Genomic DNA, 23,116 nt, shown 5'->3' with positions numbered 1-23,116 from the left:
AAGAACAAGAGCGAACTAATATTTGAGCAACAGAAAAAAAAGAGACACGGAGGGGAGGGGTGAAAGGAAACTCAAAGAGGCGCAGATGAGCAGCCACCAAAACCAACAACGATGCACTTCACTATCGCAAGATTTAAGGAAGGGGCTATTAAAGATGCGCACCTTTTTTTTCGTTATTCTCGTTTTAAGGTTTCTTTCCTTCTTCTGTTTCAAGAGGTTTACATTTTCACGTGTGTTTACTTCATTTTCTTTTCGACTACTGGGAAGCATAAGTCACATGCTGTTTTTTTTATTTTGAAGACGCGAGTTGGTTCATCCCTCGTCTTCTCACTCTCAAGCACGCTATTCACCACACATCTACAAGTAGTAGAGAATCAGTCACAGGAGAGAGAGAGATCTGAGCGAGTATCAGTATAGCCACTCACTTTTCCGTGAGCTTGTGAGAATTTCCCCGTCTTCTTTCCACCCGAAAAACAAGCGCGCTCAACGTAAGCACATAAATCTTTGTTCACAGAAAGAAACCCCAGAGAAGGAAAAGGGATGATGGTGAAGGGTAGAGGGTGCAAGGATGAAGTACGTGCACTCTTTTGGTCTCTGATGAGCTGAGTAGAGCACAGGAGGGGGAGCGTCGAGACTTCTGAAATCCTCCCTCCAACAGTAACAACAAAAGATATGAAAACAAGGGTACCAAAGGAAAGCAAGCGCAAAAGGGCGTCCGCATTTGTCGCTTCCTTAGACTGCTTCCTTTCAACCTCTCACAGGTGACAGCAAACGTCATGGTCGTGGCTGCTGCTGTTCTTTGTGTACATAGATGTGCAGCCCTCTGTGTGCGTAGGTGTGTGCTCTACGGTTATTTCCCATTGCTTAAAAACGAGGAAAAAAAGACAGAACAATGAGTAGCTGATTGCGCAAAAAAAAAGCAGCAAACTTCCTGCACAGACACACGCACGCACACATGTCATGCCACGGGTGCGTGCTTTGAAGCAGCTGCAAGGATTAAAATACCTCCAGTGCAACACGACTCAAGGGTTTTAAAAAGCACATTCGCGCCCCCCTCTCTTGCTCTTGGGCGTGGCATGCGCGTCTCTCAGTGTATCCTTTCTTGCTCTGAGAGAAAATGAAAAAAAAAACGAACACGCACGGGACCCAGTGTATAGAGATGCCCCTCCCATATAGACACACCCGAACGTGCGACTAAGAACACAGACACAACACCAAAAAGAAAAATAAAAGCGGAAGCGTATTCAGAGATGCAACGGTTGCGAAGGGGGTCCAAGCAAGAGGCGGTGAACCATTGAGCGTAGGCATACACCTGAGCCCCGAAAAGAACTGGTGGGAAGATTAACGCGACACATTCAGCCCCTGTGCATGTTTGCGTGCAACGAGTTCATGTCATTACTTGAAGGCTCGCAGCAATGAGTGATGATTCATCGCCTCCCAATCCCCCTCTCCGGCGACACGGGGCGCGAGAGGATCGCCCTCCTTTGCTCTCACCCTTGCGGACTGCGCTCCAGCACAACTACATAGCAAACTGGTTAGGTTGGACAATGTGCTGCCCGTTCGGGAGTAGCACCACGTAAAAAGGCTGCTGTTGCTGTACAGTCTGCGCAGGCACCTGATGCGGCTGCACATGTGAAAAGTAGTGGGTGCCGACGCCACCGCTCTGCGCCTGGAGCATGTGAGAGTTCATTATGGCGCCATAACTGTGATTGATCGATATTGGAGTTGGATTCTGGCTTTGGTAGGTGCTTGGCGCCACGATCGCATACGGAGACGCTGACGACTGTGCTCCGTACAGGCTGGCAGTGGCCTGTGGAAGAGATGTCGAATACATGATCTGCTGAGTAGTTGCAGGAGGTACTGTGTACTGCACAACAGACGCGGTTCTATTACTCTGCGTGGACGGCGTGCTGCGCGGGGCCAAGGGGGTGTGCAGTACTTTACTGAATGTCATAGACGCATCTGCGTTAGCGCGCCGCACTTGAATTCGCGAGCCACCGACGACGCGACCGTGCAACCCCTCGATCGCCTTTTCGGCGCTGCTAACCTCACGGAACATGACAAAGCCATATCCCTTCGACGCATGTGACTTCTTGGCGCGCATAATACGTGCGGACACAATACGCCCGTAGGGGGAAAAGAGGTCCTGCAGTTGTTGATCATCAAAGTTGAGCGGCAGGCTAGCAACGTACACGTTTCGGCTCTGCTTTAATGTGTCCTCATTGAGAGACTGCGCGACAGACTGCGGGTGCATCATTGGAGTATCCAAGTCAGGTGTCGTGTCGTGTGCGTGGGTACCACAGGGGAGAAGATAGAGGGGTGAAGCTAGGGCAAAGAAAAACAGAAAGGTATATATATAGAGAGAGGGGTTTAAATGTGTATGAGAAAAGGCAAGCGAAAAATAAACGTGGCGAGGGAGCAGAGATCTAAGCGCACAGAGAGGAAGTCAGCTGATATGGATTCCGTGGTGTGGAGGAGACACACTAAACGAGTGAGGAGAGAGAATTCAGTGCGTGACAAGCAACACAAGAAAGGAACGACACACAATTTAGGCAGAGGCAAATAGATGAAAAGGGCGCATCGAAAAAAAGCACAAACACGCACACGTACTCGCTCGCACACGCGCGGGCAGACAGACGGAAAGGAAAAGAGGCGTGGATGGGCTAGTGAGGGCTAAGAACTATTACATGCGACCTATAGGGAAAGAGCAAAGAAGAAAAAGACTTTGAGGTGCACAGATAGAGATTGGGAGGAGGAAGGACAAAAGCGTATCTGCACGCAGACATAGACAGACAAGGAGAGGCCAAGAGCGGGGGGGGGAAGAGGGCGTGTGAGGAGAAAAAGGACCGAGGGGGACACGTACGCGAATGTGAGCTAGACACCGACGAAGGGAACGTAGAAAGGGGAAGAGATCAACAAGGAGCAATACGCATCGGACACAAGCGGTTCGATCGATTGCGCAAAAGGGAGCCGCAGGGTAATGATGTGCGTTGGGCGTGTTGCGATACGTAACAGTGTTTTTCGCGATGCCATTCCACCACAGAGGAGAAAAGGCAAGGAAAGCGGCACATAGCGAAGAGTACAGCGGGGTAAAGAGAGGCAACAAGTAGAGACGCCAAGTTAGCCTTGTCTGTCCCTCTGCAGGAACCTCAACTTCCCCAAATTCCTGCAGACCTCATCAGGTCGCCCGGACCTGCAGAGAGAGAGAGGGCTGTGGGTGCAAGGGGGCGCGATAGAAAGCCCTCTGCGGTAGGGTTAGGGCTGCGGTGGCACAGAAGCAAAGAGCAGCACCGTCTCAGACGCGTTCGCAGCCGCTCCCAAGGCTGGGCAAGAGGCTACTGCGGGACCTCCTTCCTGTATCCGCGGCTACCTTCAGCACAGCGGGGATTCTCAGCAGGATGCCTCGACCTCCGCTTCCAGATGAGCGGGTGTCAACGAGTACACGTGACTGCGCATGAATCCTCTTCTGAGTTGCTTTTCGTTCTTCCCTCTTTATAGTGATCGACCTCTCCTCTACCTTCACTGCGGACTCGAAAGGGGGAAAGGGTCCGATTTAAACGTCTGCTGCGATTGCAGTTTCAACAACGTGAACCAAAGTGAACAGGGTGATGAGAAGCAACTGAAGAGCACGCCGGCATGCACACGAAAGCCATCGGCCGGCAACTGTACCATTAGCGCGCCATGCCTTCAAGCGAAGGAAAAAAAGACCATGCTCGCAGCTACTTCTCACTACCGCTTCAGTGCCGTCACCAGTATGCAGTCCTGTGGAAAGTGCCACTGGCCACAAATGAAGCAGCGAACTGGCGGGCCACCCTTGTAGTGCATGCAGTTGTGCGGACAGTACCGCGCCACATGCCCCGTTCCGCCGCACACAAAACACGACTTGTTCGTCTTGAACGGCTGGTGCTCAGGAACAATGAGCTGCGCCTCCGGCACAAGCGGTTCCGTCAGGGGCGCCCGCGGCTGCCGACGGTCAATAATCATGAGCCCGCCCGCCCGCCCACTGTCCTCTTTGAGGAGCTTCACGATTGCGCGAACAACTACAGAGCTGACCGACTCCCATGTTTTGGACGGGTCATTTATCTTCTGCGTCAAAGCCGAGTCGAGCTGCGTCTTGAGGTGTGTCAGCAGCATCGCATCATCCTGGCAGCACTTAAATGCCGTCATCTCGTCTACGCAGAGCTCCTCGTACCCTGGAATATACTCTAGCTTGCCGCTACCAAACAAGATAACGTGCAGCGGGGCCACCATCGACACCTCGAGCAGAAAAGTCGCTGACGTCTTCACTTTATCCAAATACACGAGCAACGGCGACGCAAACGACGTCTCCTTGCCCGCCACACTGGAAGGGTGCACAAGACACTCCGACCCGTCGAAGGTAACGAACTTCAAAGCGTGCTGTCCACCGTAGGTGCTGCCGGCGCCGCTGCTTCGATGACCGCGCGAAATCCGCATCTGCGCGACGTTGGGGTACAGTCCGGCAACCAAGCAAGCCAAGATACAGCGCGTGCTGCAAGAGTTCTCGTTGAAGTGCTGCCCTCCCGCCTCAAACACGCGATCGTCTAACGTGATGAAGGGGGGGAAGATGAACTTGGCAGGGGAAAGATGCGAACGCGGTGCGCTGTCCAGAAAACCGGCCTCGTACAAGTACCGCTCGTACTGTCGTTTGGTGGATTCGATCTGTTTTAGCGTGGCAGGTGACAAGTAGTAGTCCTGACACACCTTCCGTGCAGCGGCAGCACCCTTCTGTTGCAAGACCGACGCCCACTTATTATAAGCGAACCAGGAGGAGAGCTGATCCGAGAGCGTCTCCCCGGCGAACGCGCGTCGCATATTCTCCACCTCAGTGCGAAAGTCCACAGATGCAAGGAAAGGCGACCTCGTGGCGAGGCAAGCGGCTATCGTGAGCACAGGATCTACGCACTGTAGCAGCGCACCGTGAATGATCATTTTTCCGACACGCACGTCGAGGGGGAGGTTGGCGAGGTGCTGGCCCAGGGAGGTGAGTCGCTTTTCCACTGTCAGTGCGCCAAGCGTTGTCAGAACATTGACGCTGCTCCGAATCGCGCACTCCTCAGGCGGGGTCAGCGCCTTCTGCAGGTATTCGACCTCGTCGCCGAGATGAAGGGAGTAAATCTGCAAAATAATACTCTCTAGTGGCACTCGATGCATTTCACAAAGCTGGTGATCCTCGAAGGCCTCAAACTGCGCCTCGGTGAAAAGACGAAAGCAGAATCCCTCCTGTACACGGCCCGCTCGGCCCTGTCGCTGGCGGCAGTTCGCTTTTGAGATGCTTACCGTCACGAGCTCAGAGAGGCTTTTGCGCGCATTGTAGCGGTTCTCCTTTGCCTTGCCTGTGTCGATGACGTAGACAGCGTCGTCGATGGTGATGGACGTCTCCATGATGTTGGTGCCCAGAATCACCTTGCGTTTACCAGCTGGTGGTCGACGAAAAACCCCTTGCTGCTCTGAGGACCCGAGCGAGCTGTGCAGATTGTAGAAGAGGCATGACTTAGTGAGGCGCGGGTTGAGTTGGAGCTGTTCTAGGCATCGCTGGATTTCAGCCATGCCAGGAAGAAACACAAGAACTGCACCAGGGAGACGGAGTGTGGTCTCTATGTACTCCACAACATATTCGATTAACTCGTAGTTGATAACGTCAAAGTTCATGCGAGCAAGCGTGTCGAGTGTCTTGGGCGATGCACTCACTACCTGTGCGAGCTTTTGCTGCGCCTTCTCCCGCTCCATGTCTTCCTCCACGTCTTCCAAGTCAAGGCTCAGCACATTCTTGCGTGTGTTGCGCCGCCGCTTCTCTTTGTCTCCGCTGATCTTCTCGAATGGCGAGCCCTCCTCAAGCGTGTAGTTCACCATAGGGATTATCTGCTCCAGGTGCATCACCTTCACCGGAAACGTCCGCCCTGCGATGGAGATGACCGGGGCACCATCGAAGTAGCGCGCAAACAGCTCCGAATCCATCGTGGCGCTCATCAACACCACCTTCAGATCCTCTCGTCGCCGTACAAGATCACGCAGAAGGATCAGTAGAAAGTCGGTGTCCACCCCCCGCTCGTGAATTTCATCCACGACGACATGACTGACGCGGCCAAGGTACTTGTCCGTTTGCAGCCGCCGCAGCACAATGCCGGTGGTGCAGTAGGTGATCTGCGTTTTCTTCGACACACAGCTCTCTAGGCGAATCGAGTATCCGACGGTGCCGCCAACCGCCTCGTCGCGCTCCTCGGCGACGCGCAGGGCAACGGAGGTGGCGGCAAGACGACGAGGCTGGGTGCACACAATATTGGCTGAGCTACCGTGACCTTCCTCACACATAAACTCATACAAGAACTGTGGTATTTGAGTTGTTTTACCGCTACCAGTCTCACCACCGATAACGACAACGTTGTGCTTGCCTAGGGCCACCCGTAAGGTTTCACGTATATTATGCGCCGGAAGCGATTCACGCGCCTTGCGCAGAGAGCCCTCCCTATTCAGCTTCTCCCACGAGGATTTGAGAATCGCGTCGAGGGCGGCGTCCGAAGACATGAACTCGCGCCGCTGCGACTCTTGGCTGGCACTGGCGACGTCGATGGTCGCTAACTCGACCCTCTTCGGCATCGACACCTGAATGGCACGATCCTCTTCCACGCCGCCCGCAGCTCCCCCCGTGCCCTTTTTCTTAGCCAAGCCGTTACCGGTCAGAGATCCGAGAAATTCATTGCGCTTCTGCTGCGCCGCAGACCTCTCCTTCGCGGCCGCGTCTTTATCAGGCAGCGCCACCGAACAAGCCTGTCGGCAGTCCTCCATTGAGGACACTACACCGTGAATGGCTGAGATAAGCGCCATTAGGCAACCGCTACCCACAAACCCGTTAATGGCCTGCACCGCCGCGTCCATGATGGCGCGCCTGTCGATCGCCGAAATCTCTTTCGTGCACGACGGTGCCGCAACAAGACTTGGTAGCAACTCGGTTGAGCTCCTTCGGAGCGGCTGCATGTAAATGGTTGGGGTCTCTGTCGGGTAAAAGTCAGGTATGCGCACAACAACAAGCAACTGCTTGTCATCAGCGGTGCGAAAACCAAAGTATAGCTCGCGGTCGCTTGCGCCGTCGTCAAAGTGCTTCCGACCAAGAAAGCTGTCGCTAAAGAGACTCTCGACCGTGCCAATCTCTGCCTCTAGAATAGCATCCCCCTCCTCGGGGCTTACGTTGTTGCTACTCTCTTCACGCGAGAACCACGTCATGCAATTGAAAAGTTCGAAGCAGCTGCGCACCAGAAACACCTGAAACGGGCCAGTCTCATCCAAAAGCTCCGTCACATCGGCAAATATAGGCACCTGAGACGCCCGAGCAAGGTCTGTCAGATACTGAACCACAAGATCTCGAGGAAAACCCAAGCCCTCATACAGCCGCTGCAGAATTTCAGAAGGCGTCAGCGGAGCATTGCGTTGAAAGCTGACACCAGAAGACGTATTGGCTTCGAAGTGCTTCTCCGCCACTGGCACGCTGCCTCCCGTCGCAGCGTGGTGCAATACATCGATGATAAGGTCTCTGCTAGCATTAGTAATCATCGATGGGGCTGCCTTCACGGGCGCGGCAGCAGGTGCACTTGCCCGTCCTCGCCCTCGACAGCCTCGGGGCGGATTTGGTGGCTTCCGCTGTCGGTTTGGCCCCATAGCGCCGTCAGCTTCTCTTCAACGCCCGTAAGCGTGCGCCAGTCTCTTTTTTCCTTTGCGCAAACAGAAGTGTGTGTATATGAGGCGAGCGGGGTCTGGTGTAATCTTGTGACCTCCTCTCATTTCTATGAGGTGGCCAATCCCGCTTGTGCGTCAACGTACAGAGCCGTTTGGTGCTCAGCGACGTGTGAGCACCACGGTGTTGCAATCAGTGTGCTAAACAAGGAAAAAGGAACGAAGGTACAAGAGATGACGCAGTAAGAGGTGGCACAGGTAAAAGCTGCAGATAAAAGAGGTGAGAATGGAGAAGTACAGAAAGCACTGACAGTCAGCACACACAGGCACCACTCAACGCTCGGGCAGGGGTCTAAACGAAGAGAAGGGCAGCTAGAGAGGTCTGTGCAGAAGTCTCGAAAGAATTCCGCAGTCTCGAAGTGCCAGATTTGAAGACAGCTGGCGGCTCTGAGGATGACGGGTTTCGTATCCTCGATGTCCTAACCCTAGCCCGGCTGGTAGAGCGTTTCGCCGTACACACACAGCACATCTGTGCGTATGGGTCGAAGCAATATTCGTGAAGTGCAAAGCACTTGCGCTTCCGCCTACCTTCGCTCTGCTGTGCGTATCTCAAGCCACCATGTAGGTATTCGTCACACAACTTTTTGCTTTTCTTTTTTTGCCCTTGAGAGACGGAGCACTGTCGAAACAATTCAATTGTGATCTCGAAACATTCTTTGTTCTCTATCCTTTACGCTTGGAGCGTCAGCGAAAGAACATATGCGCACGTTCTCTGTCCACGTAGCACATGCCCGACTCTTTCTTGTCGTCAGCGTGATAATATTGCTTGAAGGAAATGAAACAAAAAGAAAAAGAACCAGTGACGGATGCCTCGAGATGCAGAGCAGAAGTTTATTCCGCCACCGAAAAAAATATACATCCCTGTTCTTGAGTCAGGCTTCAACCTCTTCAGGGCATGGGTTTTTTCCCTCTGTCTTTCTGAATTTAGTAATAATTTCCGTTGAAATGCGTATGAAACACACATCACCGTGTAGGTGCAGTTGCATTAGAGCACAGATGCATAAAGCTGAAAAGAGTGAAGGAAGCACGCAGAAAGCTGAACACGATGAGAAGGCGAAAGAAGGTCGCGATGGCACATCAACTACAGTGGCCATCCCTTCTTTCCTGCATCGACAGTTGATTTCTACCATTTTTCGCTTTCCTCCTTTTCGGTTAGCAATTCTCACTTTTCATCCCCCCTTTTTCAACTTCGGTAAGAAGCATTTCTCTCTCTATTTTCACCTGCAAGCATTCACAGCATGTTTTTTTTCTTTCAATTTCTTTGCGTGCAACAAGCGCCCCACAGCTGCTTTCGCTCCATATTTTCCGCATAACCCGCGATTGGCAAAGCTATGTGAAGCACTTTTTGTTTTCCGTTCAATATTCCGAGGAGAAGCCGATGAACCGAAAGCGAAAAAAAGGTGGGAGACAAAGAACTCCATAGAATTTGGAAAACGACGTGACAAGAGCAAAACGAAAAAGTAACAAGAGCGTTATACAAACAAGGAGTAGCGCTTGGAAAAAAAATCCGAGGAAGTAGTTGATGGCAGTTGGAGAGCGGGGGAAAAAACTATAGTCACTAAGTGCAGTTGAATGAAACACACCAAAGTGTAGCGGGGGCATACTTGGAACAGCAATACAAAACAGATGCAAGAATCAGTCGTGCGCCTTCGCAGAAATGCATGGGGCGCTTTCCTGCCGTGCCGAACTGTGGCTTGATGACACTTCTCACTGCAGGCGTAATACGCCTTAAACGTCTCAGTGCTCTCCCCTGTGCTTCTCAACAGTGCACCGACGGCAGCTGGCAGTACAGGGGCGACGGCACGTACATGACATACACCGGTTGGTACGGCACGCACGTACCCATCAGCTGCTGCTGCATCATCACCGGATACAGCTTCTTCGCCGAGGCCTCTGGGCGGGCCAACCGCACCTGCACGCGTGTGCTCTGGATGTAATGTCCCTGAAGCGCGATAACGGCGTTCAGCGCATCCTCTTCGTTTTCAAACAACACGAAGCCGTACCCCTTGCACAGTCCTGTTTCCTTGTCGCACTTCACAGTGCAGGAAATGACGCGGCCAAATGGAGAGAAGAGATCCAATAAATCCTTCTCAGAGTAGTCTTGTGGAAGGCTCGCGATGTACACATTGCGAGTGAATAGAGATGGGTACGACATCCTGGACAATACGAATGGCCTCTTGTTCCTGACGCTTTGGTCTGTCCGATTGACGACAAGTGGAGAGCGCCAAGAGAAGTGCACGGAAAAGAAATTCGACGATGCGATAGGACACTGAAAGCTTTACGATATCTGGTTGCAGCAAACTCAAACGCAGACGAAAAAAAGAGGTAGGACAGAGATGCGAAAGTGCAAACAGCCCAGACGACAAAGAGGAGGATCTGTGAAGTGCAATCAGCTATGATCATCATGCCCACGAGCTGGGGAACAGAGAGCCGAAAAGTCTCCCTGATGCGCGAATGCGCCGCCCATGCAGGGCTAGAACGCCCACGAGTACTGTCAGCGAAAAAGGGGATGTAGAGACGCTTCTGTCAAAGGGCATGCCAGAGCGCACAACCGCACCTCCACCATCGCCCCACAGTCTGAAAACCCCATAAACACCTGCACAGGGATCTCCCTATCACTCGTGTTTAGTTCTGTGGAGGAAACGGCAGGAGATTCAAAAAGAAAGCTACTTTATCAGCAGAACGGGGCGATCCAGGAGGCAGCGCCATCTCAACAACAGCAAAAAAAAGAGGACAAGTCCAACAAAAGGTTTACGAAAGCAAGCCATCGCTCATGGCAATTGTGACAGCTCAATCAACACAACGACTGGTGGCGGTGCACATCGCCACATCACTCCCGTTTCGTCCGTCTTTTCTTAGGAGATACGGATTCCTGCCTTTCTTCAAAGGGGGACGCTTTCGCGCGGTGGCGCTTCTGCTGTGTCTCCTTGAACGCGTTTGGACAAATGTCGCTAAGTTCACAGATGTCACACTTAGGGTAGAGAGGGGTGCATACTGTCTGGCCCAGCCCTACCATGAGCGAGTTGATGGTCCCCCAGTGCTCACGAGGCAACCACGACTCCAGCACCTTGCGTGTGTCTTCTGGCGTCTTCACAGTACTTGGCACCCACCTGTAGCGCTGCGAGATGCGGTGAACATGCGTGTCGACACCAATACCGATAATACGGTTATCGGAATCTTGAAAAAACAGGTTCGCCATTTTCGGGCCGACTCCGGGCAGTGCAATCAACTCCTCGTAGCTTCGTGGTACCTTTCCATCGTGTTCCTTAATGAGAATTGCAGCCACTTCCTTGATGTGCTTCACTTTCGTGTTGTGAAAGCCAACTTTGCAGATGTGCTTGTCCAATTCTCTCTCCGACATGGCATGAATGGACTGCGTAGTTAGCCCGCGCTTGATCAGCGACTTCATCGCTGCAGCCGTCACTACGTCCTTAGTTTGGGAACTGAGCATGAGGGCCACCAAGGTGTGAAAACGCTGAACCTCTTTTGGTGCCTTCTCGTCGCGAAGACGGTGGCACCCCATCGTGTCAACAGGGGCCCGCAAGTTTTTTCGATAATCTTCCAGGCGCGAAAAAAGCTGCGCCCAATTCGATGGAGGAGTGAAATGGCCTTTACTCATGGTGAAGTCTCGCAAGCCCCGCCCTCTCGCAGAGTACAGATACCTTTTGAAACCGAAAAAGGATGAAGTCGATAGTCCAGAATGCGCATACAGCGATAAGTCATATATATATATATATATAATTTGCCCGCATGGGTGCATGCACTGCTTTGAAGCCACTCGAAGATCTCCCGCCAGGCCGAAGGCGCGACTCGGAGTGCAGTCAACTCCTACTTCCTGGATGTTGGATTTGCTACTTTTGATAGCGCGGCGAGCCCAGTATTCGGAGCAGGGTTGTGCAAAGCGGCGAGAGAGTCGTGCGCGAAAATGCAGATCATACAGTGATGCGCTCGACACGGAGCATAAACGCGTTGGCAAGAACGACTGACCAAACTCTGAAAAGCGAAAAGGCATCCTCAGGAGCCCCAAATATATCCCAAAAAGAGCCAATGGGCGTCTGCGAGCAACACTGAGCTTCACCTACCCTTTTCTTCGGGCAGCTCGTGGAGAAGCAATTGCCGCCGACACTGGACGTACCGCACGTGAGTTTTCTCGCCGTGCACCCCAGCCTCCCCAACGTAACCAGATCGAGGTTGACCAACAGACGGTACCCACGCATCAGCCATAGCTGAACTTCGACACGCGAGTTCTCCAATGACCTGGCCCTATTTGGCACCGAGCTCAGGCGCCGGGCGATGGACATGGGTAGCCACGGCGACTCCCACGGTCCCGTCCGCAGCAAAAGGCCAAAGCTGTTTACCTATACGGGGAATCAAGCCGAGGAGCGCGGGAACCTCATTGTAGTCGCGCATCGACTTGCCGTCATCCGCTCTTGGCAGGGTTCCACCGACTCAAGCAATGTGTTTCGTCTTACAGTTCCGCAAGTCGACGAAATCAATGTGCTTTTTTCCCCAGGTCTTTCTATTCCATATGTTGTACATTCAGCAGTACCAGTCTTTCGCCAATCAGGTTTACCATCGTGGCAGCACGCGGTCTTCTCTTCAGTACCTCTCAGGCTCAGAGATGCAAGTCCGTAAAGCATCCGGATACTCTTTTTCCTGGTTAGGCTGCCGCCGCCCCCCAGTTGCGACATCATTACAACGTTCGTGGAGCGCTTGCTGATGATTGCCGCTCAAGTCGGGCCTACCCTGGCATTCTACCAGCGCGCAAGCACGAGCAGTGCACGCCTGCCAGCCTCATGACGTTCTGTTTCACATAGAGGCTGCTCTTCATCGTCTGTGGCATCTGCCTATCACAATCCGCGCAAGACGCAGGAAACTCACAAACAGACAGCAAGCTAGGGGCATAAAACCACAAAAAAACGATCACACCTCGAAAGAAAGGAGACCACAAGATGAAGAAGGTGAGCGCGGAGGGGCAACTGGGCGCCGCGCACTCCTGCCCGCTCTCCTGTCCGCCGAAAAGTCAGAGCGACACACCCTAACAAACAGCGCCCTATCAAAGTGGCCACAGCAGCACTGCCGCGCCTCATCGTTACCGGTCTGCTAGACGCTGCTACCCTCTCTTTGTCTCGAGCGTCAACGCAGTGCGGCAACAAGACGCTTCTCAATCATCGATGACTAGAGCGATAAGCGGTGCTCTATGCTATGACGAAAACTTCTGCTAACCCCGGTACGATGGAAAAAACAATAGAAAAGGTCCCGTTCACGCTCCGCTAAGTCAGCAAAAGTTCGTTCGGTATCTTTCTCTCGGCTTTATCGGGTTACTCCGCGACTTGAACTCTGCCATCGATCTCCAGCTAGAGCCCTTCGATCTCGTTCACGTATGCGTATGAAGAGAAAATAACAAACAGGTAGCGGAACCAGACAAGCTGGCCAGCGTGCTTCTGCATTGCGGCCATGCTCTCCCACGCCGATGCGGGCGGAATAATAGCAACAAAACGGGTACGACTAACGCTTGTTGACGACCACAGGGTATAAGGGATCACCGCCAGCGGTCCCACGTACTTGCAAAGCAGACTTCGCGTTCTGAGCTGCAAGTGGAGGAGCCCTGGAGGCATGCTCTCTTTCAGCTCTCTCACGCCATTGTGAACGGCAATGTGGTTAGGGTGACCAGAGACGCCGTACTTGTCAAACGTAACGATGGTGCTAATATTGCCCGCTTTCTGCATGTATGACTCGATTTCCCTTCGAATCAACGACGGGCTCCAAACACTGTGCAATCCATCTTGCAGGTCTGCGTGGTCAACGACTCGAATGTTGCGCCGCTGCACACCGAAGAAAGCGCCACTAGCATAGAGCTCCTTCTCGCGCTCCTTTCCCATGCCAGCGTAATTGCCGTTGGACAGGCACAGGAAGTGTACCGTGACACGCTGTGCCCGTAGCGCATGCAGAAGCGGTGTGAAGAACATTGCCTCATCATCAGGGTGCGCGAACACCAACAAGACGTCGCTTCGAACAAACTTTCCAGCAGGGTTTGAGATCTTCCCCCATAACAACAGGAGCAACACCACCACCACGCTGAGCAGCACCATAGTGACACTGTGCATTGGGGCATCTGTCATACTGACGCCGACTCCAGACACTAAAGTCTCGAGAATAATGAAGCCACAGCAGGCTTGTCAGCGTCGCAGACCAGCTGACCCCAAAGCGCTAGCAAAGCAGCAAACAACAGTACTTGGCCGAAAAGCGCATCAATATAGTCAGTGAACAAACCACCAGCAGAGATAATGAGACAGGGGGAGTTCGACAGTGTACATGTGTAGGGAGGTTTCAAGGTGAGAAAGTGATGCACAGGCTGGAAAAGGGGAGGACTACCCGCACGTGAAATCCGGGGCGCTTCATCGAACGACCCTCACGCAGCGCGCCTGGTCGCAAGGAAAGTCACACGAACGACAAACTACGCATTCCTCCGCCTGCGCTTCAGTGCATGCCACACCCCGTTTTGCAAACACACTGGCGTACGCCAAGACCACAATACCGAGCGAAAAAAAAAGCACAGTGAAGCACCAGGGAAACCAAGAGTAAGACGCCCATGTCAGCCTTAGCAAAGACGACAACCAGTGTCACGCTGGCAAAAGCATACCTAGACGGGGCGGCTTATATGTATAGGTCGATTATCACCTGCGAACCGGTTCCACGACCCAGAAGGAAAAGTCATGCGTCACGCCTCAGGGGTAAGAAGACGAAGAACGAGGTGCGAACTAGCGGCCGTACGTCCACACACGGTAAACGGAGCACAGCCCAGAGAACAAGCCTGCGATACTCACGGCCCCCTGCAGTTTCCACCCTCTCAGGTTTGAGAGAGCGACGAATATATCTAAAAGCAGTTTCGCCTCCGTTACGCAGATCCAGTGTAGCTCAAAGTCAGTCCACAAAAGCTGAGCATACGAGTCTACGTAAACAACGTTCTCGTCGTTGGCCTCGCTCACCGCCAATTGCTGCTCCTTGAGTACCTCCTTCAGCCTCTCCTCCTCATCTGTCGTTGCCGCTAACTTCCGGCGCAGCTTATCTACTCGGTCATATTTGGAAAGAAGAGAGAAGGAGTGCTTCGAGAACATGATCCCATTCGAAGATTCGGTGGTAGAGGCGTCTAAAATACCCTGGTAAAGGCGCAGCGTATTCAGGAACAGGTCGATTGTGAGAACTGGAAGCCCGCACCGCGTCGCCACGTAAATGAGACGGCCAGCTACGTTACTGTGAAAGAAGCCCTTCTGAACCAGGAAGGCGACGTCTTCCAGCAACGACTTGACGAATAGCAAACCCCTCGCCAGCATATCTAGCAGCATTTGGCATTGAATAAAGAGCGCGACCCACTGGCCACCGTTCACTGGAACATATACCAGCTCAGATGCCTTGATGAGCGTGACGCGCATACGGACAAACTCGCCAAAGAAACGGCCCAGGCGGAACAAGCGGCGACTATTTATGATGGTCATTAGATTCTTCTCTATCCGGGAAAATTTCTCACCTGGCACGTAGTTCATGTTGACCTCAACGGAATCCCACCAAAGCCAAATGCGAAGCAAATACTGCGCTACTTTGAAAAGCTTATCTCTGCCTTGGTGCGTTTGCAGCAGCTGCCGCAGACGCGTTTTTGTGGTGATTCCCTCAAAGGGGTTGCGCCCTAAGACACGCAGCGCCTCACCTGTGACATCTTCCTCCGCCATGATATCTGATGTCGATTATGTAGCGCAGTGCAAATGACCCGTTCGCGTTCGCGCGCCAAACATGGAATGAGAGAGGATATGAGAAAAAGTGAAGGCGGAAGAAACGGAAAAGGAGTCGTCACAAGAACTAAGAACTAGACATCGAGAAGGGAAGATGAACCATCATGCATTAGTGATTATAGCTGGACAACTTCACCAACACTCGCGTGCGTCACCCCAAGTAGGGCTCCTTGCTTATCTACTCTTTCGTATTTTTGATTCTTGGTAAGTGCTCTTACTGAGCAGCCGCGCCACACAATCGTCATTTCACGATACACAAGGAAGGTGCCCCACCACTTCCCTGACGACAACGGTAGAGCAGCGCAAGGCTATTGGTGAAGAAGAAGAGCCAAGGAGATGGGAAGCTGACGCCCAGATCTTTTGCACAGTGTCCCTGGAGCGAAGTCGCAATCATTGCCCCCCCCCTCCCTGCTTACCCCGTGTCACATACGGTCGTCGTGATTCGCCTGCCGCTCCGAGCGTTCCTTAAGAGTGCGCTCCAAATCGAGCTCAGAAGCGGTCAGCACGTGCACAATCCAATCTGCGGAGATCGACTGCAAGCGCTTCGTCTGACCAACAGTCAGATTCACTGCACGGGAACGTTGCAGCAGCGCCCCAAGAGCGCCGCCTCGCTCGGCTTCTTCTCCCATCTTGGACCGCTGCCTCGCTGCTTTCTCCCTCTGGCATCGTGCTGCTGTGCGCGGGTCCACTTTCACGCGATAGACGAGCTTTCCGCGCAACTCTCGAGCCCCAGTGACTTCGTCAGGGTTATCTTCCTCGCGAGAGGGCAAGCAGCTGGGCGGCGGCACGAATGGCTCCCATTGCAGATCGTCTGGTGTTTCGCATTCCACCACTAATCCATGTTTCACCGCCACCGCCTTGTTTCGCGGGGGCACAATCCCATGAAACGGCGTCTCCTCAACCGACGCCTTGTCCATATTGAAATCTTCGATGAAACGCACCCATCGGAAGGTATTCCGGTCGCACGGTAAGTAGTCTCCAACCCTGCTATGCTCCATGAATGTGGCAATACGACTCTGCGGGAATAACTCTGCACGCCGTGTTGCTGCCTTTGAAAAACTCAGACCCAGGAGGCTCTCAATACGCACCAGATTGTTCCACGACGCCATAATTTTGCCGCGGTGATGCAGCCCAGACTGCTGCTCAATCTGCTGCTCTGCGTATCCAAGTGTTTCGCGCTCGTGTCGTTGCAAAAGGTGGTACTGCGCCGCCTCGCTACCCAACAGCAAGGCATCTATGGGAGAGTGCGAACAGCAGATCATGCCATTCTCCAGCACCTTCACAGCCATTTTGGTGTCCCGCGCTGCCATATCCTCCGCGCTTCGCCACTGCGAGAAGATCTTCCAATCCCCAAGCCCCTGCTGAGCGGCGCTCTTTCCTACAGAGCGCAACGCACGCACACCCTCCTTTGTGATTCCAGTCGAAGCCAATTCCTCCGCCGCACGACGCTGCTGCACCAATACCTTTGTTGCGCTGAGTACGTCACCGCTCGAGGTGCCGATGCTGCTGCTGATGTTCGAAGCGTCGTCCAAGACAGCAGCTATGTTTTCTAATCCGAACGATGGCCCTGCTGCCGCTATCCCGCTCGCAATGGTCTTCTTGGCGCCATCAGCATCCTCCAAGATGCGAAGTTGAAAGAGGGCATGCTGGTACCAGCAAGAGTCATCCCCTGGTAACTGAGTGCACATCTGACGCATCGCCAGATCTATCCGCCGCAGTTGTAGATCCCTATCGATGGCCCCCGAGTCGAGACTTTTCAGCATAGTGGAAATCAGGTTCAGCCAAGCTAGCCGGATTTCCTCTGCCTCAGCGGCTGCCTCAACCTTGGCATAACGGTCAGGCCAGCTTTCCGCTGACAATACACTCGAAACGCACCGGCATTCAGCTTCTGAAATAGCATGGCCACCCTCATCGCTGTCAATGCACCGACGATACTCTTCGAAGAGCTGCTGCCAGCCATGCAGAGGTACCGACAGACCGAACTCATACAGGCTCCTTCGCGACGCCAATGATTCGCAGCAGGCTGCAGCCTTTACCCACAAAGGTGCGCTAAGAGGATCCAGTCCGACTACCTGCACTGCCGCAAGAGCCACTTCCTCTGTTATGGCAACCTTGCTGCGCTCGGCAAACTCAAAATAAGCTTCCCAAGCGTCACAGTAGACGGCCTCGTCAATGAGCAAGAGAACCAAATTCCGTTGATCAGCGCCTTCCAGCGACAAAGCAAGCTTCGCGCTGAGTGCCGACTTTGGGAAGCGCTGCACAAACTCCTTCACATCCATGATTTCTGAGCGCTTGCAGGACGCGCACACCCCATGAAAAAACCTTACATCCATCAAAAGACACGCGGTAAGACCGAAAGGAAAAGAGAGAGGCGTGACATCTAGAGAGAGAGAGCATCATCAGCAACAGCAAAGGTGGGGAAGGAGGCACATCATGCTTAAATACCCCCCATTCAGGTGAAGGTGCGTTCTACGCCTCCAACACTAGCTGTTACGCCAACAGGGAAAATCTACAGGGATCGATTCTTCTCTCGTATCCAAGGACTCAATATGATTTTCCTTCCTGCTTTTCATTGCAGAAGACTACTCTTGATCCACGCAGAAAATGGAATGACGTCCTCATATGTGTTAGCGAAATGCGTACAATCCATCTACCACCACAATCATCTAGCACCCGGCACTAAACAGCAACAGCTACAGTGAAGGCTCAGGCGACCGATGTCCCGGCTCCACAACAAAGTAGCTCGAGGGCCCACCTATGATCCAACTCCACGAGCTCACATAGTTCGAGTACTTTTCCATTGCCTCGAGAAACGCATCACGGTCGTATGCCAAGGTTAACGGCTGTTGCTGATTCCACGCAGCCTCAGCTCTGTTCATCACTGCACGCTGCGCCTTCTGTTTTTTTTTGCGGTCAATGAAGGATGACAGAGCAGCTTCTTCTATAGCGGCAACCTGCAAAGCCTTCACGAGGAAGAGGAATTTGTAGATGCGGCAGTTTGTAAACGTTGCGCCAAGTAGATATGCGGCGATCTTAAAAAAACAAAGGTAGAGAGTTGCCAAAGAAGAGAAGTTCTAGCTGCCCACGAGCTGCCTAAGCGACTTTGCTTTCTACCAAGCGTCCATCACCCTCCATGTACACGAACGCGATGCCCTGCCTACACTCCCTCTGTATGCGCCGAGCCGACGACGCTAACACACCCCTGTCCTTCATCTCCAGGCGTTACGGTGCCTCGTATGGTGCATCCACACCTGAAGAAGCAACATGTAGCTTCAGAGAGGTGGCAGTCCTACCTTTTCTCTCTCCCCTTTCTCTATTCAAGAATCAAGATCATAAAAAAACAAGAAAACAAACTGCTTTGCCGTTGCTTTTTGAGATGCACTCCACCACCGTGCCATTCTAGACTTACTACCTAAGGGTCCTCAGCCGTGCGCAGGACAAAAATGGAACAGCTACCCTGTCCTGAATGAAAATAAACACTAGTAGGTGTACTCCTTACCAGTATATCCAGCCCAGCACTCGAACTCTTTTATACCACAGTCACGGTTCAAGCCGTTGTTACCCCAACCAAACATGAACGCGCCACCAGGGAAACGGCGATGCCGGATGCGGGCAAATGGGTTTTCAGGGCCTTTGTACGTTATGTAGTGGTGCGAGTGGCGCAACTTCTCATACATGATCCAGATAACAGCGATCATGCCAAGCCCGGCAAGACGGCTGCTGTGGCGGAGCCCATGCATGCTCGATGGGTTGCACAGCGGGTCATCCGGCATTGGAAGCCGGCCAGTTCGGCAAGAAGCCATGATTTTCAGTGAAGCAAATGTGTCGCAATGTCAATCAGAGGTAGCTGCCCACCACAATCGTCTGGTCGGAAAACTAAAACTGCTTTTTTTTATTCCAGTCAAACGCATGAATCGTATACTTTGTCGAGAGTAGTCCGCGAGAAGATGGGAGTAAAAGATGGAAAGTTAAAAGCTGCAACCCTCCTGCGAGCGGAAAGACTCGCACACCGGCCCCCAGCTAAGAACCGCACAAACTCGAGTTGCGCTAAAGAATCTTCAAGCGCCTACTTTACCATTTTACTCTGCGGCAGATGCACCAATATAGAGCAGTGTTCCCAGCCAGAAACTGCTCCTTTCACCTACCCTGCAGAGCTACCGCATGCGTGATGCTCTCCGCGAAAGCCCCGTTCTTTGAAAAGCCACCTGAGCCAGTAACCACAAGATTACTACTCCTTTCTAGTGCACTCTGATTTTTTATGCTTTCATCTTACTTGTGAAAGAAAAATCATGCTGAGTGTTAGACACGCTCTCCTCTCGACATGTTCTTCCAGAGGGAAATGCTCTCTTGGAGAGCTCCTTTCGCGAAGCGATCCCCTTCTCTTTTTATCGATACTATACACAAGCTGAAGAAAAGACATACTTTATCACTCTCTTCGCTGCACTTTACGCCTGCTCTCAACAGCTGCATCCACTGCAGTATCCTCCTCATCCAGGCCTTCAAGCAAAGGCTCCATGTCATCCCAAATCGCATCTCCTAATGTATTCGCCTTTTCCGGCTGCTTCATGTTCACAATGCCGCTGTATGATGACACTTTGTCGGTCAGCGGGAGCTTCTTGTCAAGCAGCAAGCAATTCGCCTTCTGTTTCACGTAGATCGAGAGAAGTAGTTTGCCTGTCGGCACATGGTAAAGTCGTGCTTTACGATCCAGCCCGGTGACCCCGAGGATTTGGTGCCCAGCAGGGTGCTTGCACATGCATCGTACACTCCCTACGCCGCCACGAAGCTTTGCACGCGAGCTGAAGCCCCGCCGAGTATCATAGAGGTGAACGTCGCCGCTGGCCTCACCGATCAGGAACTTGTTTGCATTCCACTGTACCATCGTTGTTGGTCGCCGTTCGATCTCCCGACTGATCTCGAACTCTTGCACCGGTCGGTCGTTCGAGCGTCGGTCGTAAAAACGTACTTGATGATATGCAGTGCATGTGGCGAACACATATGGACTAATGATGCAGGCGCCCGTCACAAACACAGGGAACGGAACATCCAAAATGTGGTCTCTCACGTTTCTTGCCTTAAACACAGCCGTATCCACGGACTCCGAGGCCAAGTCGTATACGCAGAAATCATTCTCCCTTCCTCCCATCGCCACCATGCCGAACTTACGGTGAATGTGCAAGGCATCGACCGGTCCGTTACCTGCAAAGGACGTGTGCGCACTTAGATCACTATTAAAAAGACTGCACTCGCCCCCTTTTGAGACGAGAACAAGCCTTCCCTTTACAAAAGAGAGCGCGTTTGGCAAGCAGGCAACACAGTTAGCTTTCGCACGAGAAGTTACAATTTGATCGTTTATGTCGAGCACAGAAAGAGCACCGTCATTGGTAGAAAATGCTACAGACGATGTTCTACTGTCTTGCCAGCACATGCCCATCACCGCACGTTTGCGGCTCTGCTCACCAAAGGAGAATTTAAGTGTCGCGCCGCTGCTTTTCGAGATATCCCATATTTTTACAATACCGGTCTCATCGCCGGTGACGCACGCCATTTCGGATCCGCTTTCACCGCTCCGCTTATCCCTTTGCCCGTACTTGAAAAGTATCCACAAAGAGAGAAAGGCAGGAAACACGAAAGCAAAGATGAGTTCAGAGTCTCCAGCACATGTATCGAGAAAAGTGCCGCTCTAAGAGGAATCGTGGGCCTCCCAGGCGGAACAATTAGGAACTCTTAGCCATACAAGCAACACTTCACCTACCAGGCAGTATGCTAGATTAAAAAGACGCCCAGAACTATGACCGGAAGCAATTGCCTTCGGTTTATCCCCTACATCGCCGGCAGCAGAGCGTGGGAACCGAGATTGCGAGTATCCCTAAAAAAGTAACCCGCAAGGTTTTTTTTCTCCTATATCGCTTTCTTTCCAACAGTAGTCAATAAAGCATTCGATTCCTTCACAGCTCGCGCAATATACAACAGCCACCCAAACATCAACACACACCAATACTCACAAACAAACACCTCAACATATATACATATCTTTATATATAGAAAGAGAAAAGCGTCGCCTACAGCCCGAGGTGGCTAAGCGCGTGCAGCGTAGGCACTGTCCCTCTTCACCAAACCTTCTACACGCCACTCTTCGCTTCTTTTGCTTCCTGAAAGGTCTTCCAGCATTTACACCCTGTGGAGTTCCAAATGCCTGCTGAAGTCCCGTTCAGATATGGCGATAGCTGCACTGGCTTCAAGAAGAACTTTCTGCCGGCGCAGAATATCGATAAGAGCATTTTGGCGTCTTATGTACTGTCTCAGCCGCTTGTTCTCGGCTTGAAGCGAAGCGTCATCATTTTCCCTGTGTTCGATCTCCCCCACAAGTGAGCAATCAGTACCTGCATCCAGCCTGGAGGTTTCACACACGGACTCATTCTGGAAGTCCACAGCTTGTTGTGGGCTCGTACCTTCTCGCACTTGCAGCTTCAGCTGCCTCCGCAGCCCTTCTGCCGTGGACTCCGCCACATATCGCCTTGCTATCTCATCTTGCAGCATTTTTTCCAGCACCCTCTCGCGATCGGTACCGCCACTTTCTTGCGCGGAAGCGCTCTCGTTCATCATTTCTATGAAAACTAACAATGAAATCTGCTTACCTGCGAACCTTCTCGTTCAGCAAAAGAAGCAACAGATGCAAGGAAAGAAGAAGTAATAGTATTCTACTGCTCAGTTACATTTAAAGGAAAAAACACTTTATTCCGTAGAAGGGCGCGCGGAGCGTCACTTCTGCTAGCCATATGCAAGCCAACCAAAAATGTCTGCGCACCACGCGTCCTTGAGAGATTTTCCCTCGCCACAGGCTCACTCCCTCCTAGCCAGCAGCATTTGCATGCCGATAACTAAAAGCAGAGGAGAATGTGAAAGATGACACGGGTAACCACCTTCATGAACGGAGTTCACTCTTTTTTGTCAGCAGCAAAGGCCTCACTTAGCAACGGCGGCACTGACCTAATGTCAGAAAAGGAAGTAAAAAAGACATCGGCTGTAGCAAAGGCTATGAACAAAATACTTTGCTACGAGATTCTAGAAAAGCACAAAGACCCTCGCGCATGTATGTGTTAAGAGGTGGTCTGTACACTCCCTCTCTACTTTCCATATGCATATATACATGGAAATCGGATTGCGACACACAGCCGCCTGGCCCCGAAAAAAGCGGTAAAGCTTGATTCGCCTGTCATCGCTCGTCTGTTCTGTTCCCTCAACAAAAGACCGCCTGCTAGTATTTCTACCTAATTCATCCCCCTGCGCACATTAATTCGCATCACCGCAGGCCAGGGGGGGGGGACTGAAACTAGTTACATCTCAGCTACCGCTTCCACGATTGTATGAGAGCATTATGAGATGAAAAGAGGGAAGATTTCCACAGAAGCACTCAGCCGCGTCAAAACACTTAGCCTTCAGCATCATCCCGCGTAAATAGTCCCGCTGGACAGAACGATGCTAGCTTCACATTCCATCTGAGCAGCTCCCTCGAGCAGTCAAAAGCCCACCTGTGCGATGTTAGGGCGTGTCGGGTAATGTAGGGTGCGCTTGCCAATCGG

General features: G+C 52.4%; 11 protein-coding genes across 11 annotated transcripts; all 11 read right to left on the bottom strand.

Annotated features, from left to right (window-relative positions):
• Window positions 1–1,519: 1,519 nt before the first annotated feature.
• Window positions 1,520–2,257, bottom strand: LSCM1_07529 (uncharacterized protein; the record flags this gene model as incomplete). Its single annotated transcript, XM_067324896.1, has 1 exon — window positions 1,520–2,257. One exon carries the CDS (start codon window positions 2,255–2,257, stop codon window positions 1,520–1,522), a length of 738 nt encoding a protein of 245 aa, XP_067180741.1.
• Window positions 2,258–3,729: 1,472 nt separating this feature from the next.
• On the bottom strand, window positions 3,730–7,671 carry LSCM1_07528 (uncharacterized protein; the record flags this gene model as incomplete). Its single annotated transcript, XM_067324895.1, has 1 exon — window positions 3,730–7,671. The coding sequence occupies one exon, from the start codon at window positions 7,669–7,671 to the stop codon at window positions 3,730–3,732; it is 3,942 nt and encodes a 1,313-aa protein (XP_067180740.1).
• A 1,834-nt stretch (window positions 7,672–9,505) lies between these two features.
• Window positions 9,506–9,901, bottom strand: LSCM1_07527 (uncharacterized protein; the record flags this gene model as incomplete). The annotated part of the gene is made up of 1 exon (XM_067324894.1): window positions 9,506–9,901. One exon carries the CDS (start codon window positions 9,899–9,901, stop codon window positions 9,506–9,508), a length of 396 nt encoding a protein of 131 aa, XP_067180739.1.
• A 675-nt stretch (window positions 9,902–10,576) lies between these two features.
• On the bottom strand, window positions 10,577–11,365 carry LSCM1_07526 (uncharacterized protein; the record flags this gene model as incomplete). Its single annotated transcript, XM_067324893.1, has 1 exon — window positions 10,577–11,365. The coding sequence occupies one exon, from the start codon at window positions 11,363–11,365 to the stop codon at window positions 10,577–10,579; it is 789 nt and encodes a 262-aa protein (XP_067180738.1).
• Window positions 11,366–13,103: 1,738 nt separating this feature from the next.
• On the bottom strand, window positions 13,104–13,853 carry LSCM1_07525 (uncharacterized protein; the record flags this gene model as incomplete). Its single annotated transcript, XM_067324892.1, has 1 exon — window positions 13,104–13,853. One exon carries the CDS (start codon window positions 13,851–13,853, stop codon window positions 13,104–13,106), a length of 750 nt encoding a protein of 249 aa, XP_067180737.1.
• A 654-nt stretch (window positions 13,854–14,507) lies between these two features.
• On the bottom strand, window positions 14,508–15,473 carry LSCM1_07524 (uncharacterized protein; the record flags this gene model as incomplete). Its single annotated transcript, XM_067324891.1, has 1 exon — window positions 14,508–15,473. One exon carries the CDS (start codon window positions 15,471–15,473, stop codon window positions 14,508–14,510), a length of 966 nt encoding a protein of 321 aa, XP_067180736.1.
• Window positions 15,474–15,955: 482 nt separating this feature from the next.
• Window positions 15,956–17,812, bottom strand: LSCM1_07523 (uncharacterized protein; the record flags this gene model as incomplete). The annotated part of the gene is made up of 1 exon (XM_067324890.1): window positions 15,956–17,812. One exon carries the CDS (start codon window positions 17,810–17,812, stop codon window positions 15,956–15,958), a length of 1,857 nt encoding a protein of 618 aa, XP_067180735.1.
• Window positions 17,813–18,226: 414 nt separating this feature from the next.
• On the bottom strand, window positions 18,227–18,412 carry LSCM1_07522 (uncharacterized protein; the record flags this gene model as incomplete). The annotated part of the gene is made up of 1 exon (XM_067324889.1): window positions 18,227–18,412. The coding sequence occupies one exon, from the start codon at window positions 18,410–18,412 to the stop codon at window positions 18,227–18,229; it is 186 nt and encodes a 61-aa protein (XP_067180734.1).
• Window positions 18,413–19,012: 600 nt separating this feature from the next.
• On the bottom strand, window positions 19,013–19,336 carry LSCM1_07521 (uncharacterized protein; the record flags this gene model as incomplete). The annotated part of the gene is made up of 1 exon (XM_067324888.1): window positions 19,013–19,336. One exon carries the CDS (start codon window positions 19,334–19,336, stop codon window positions 19,013–19,015), a length of 324 nt encoding a protein of 107 aa, XP_067180733.1.
• Window positions 19,337–19,959: 623 nt separating this feature from the next.
• Window positions 19,960–21,081, bottom strand: LSCM1_07520 (uncharacterized protein; the record flags this gene model as incomplete). Its single annotated transcript, XM_067324887.1, has 1 exon — window positions 19,960–21,081. One exon carries the CDS (start codon window positions 21,079–21,081, stop codon window positions 19,960–19,962), a length of 1,122 nt encoding a protein of 373 aa, XP_067180732.1.
• Window positions 21,082–21,704: 623 nt separating this feature from the next.
• LSCM1_07519 (uncharacterized protein) lies at window positions 21,705–22,139 on the bottom strand (the record flags this gene model as incomplete). Its single annotated transcript, XM_067324886.1, has 1 exon — window positions 21,705–22,139. One exon carries the CDS (start codon window positions 22,137–22,139, stop codon window positions 21,705–21,707), a length of 435 nt encoding a protein of 144 aa, XP_067180731.1.
• Between the last annotated feature and the right edge of the window lie 977 nt (window positions 22,140–23,116).

Source organism: Leishmania martiniquensis, chromosome 9 (assembly GCF_017916325.1).
Source record: "Leishmania martiniquensis isolate LSCM1 chromosome 9, whole genome shotgun sequence".
Classification (NCBI taxonomy): domain Eukaryota; phylum Euglenozoa; class Kinetoplastea; order Trypanosomatida; family Trypanosomatidae; genus Leishmania; species Leishmania martiniquensis.
Note: the sequence above shows the minus strand (reverse complement) of the source record. Positions and strands in the feature narration are given on the sequence as shown.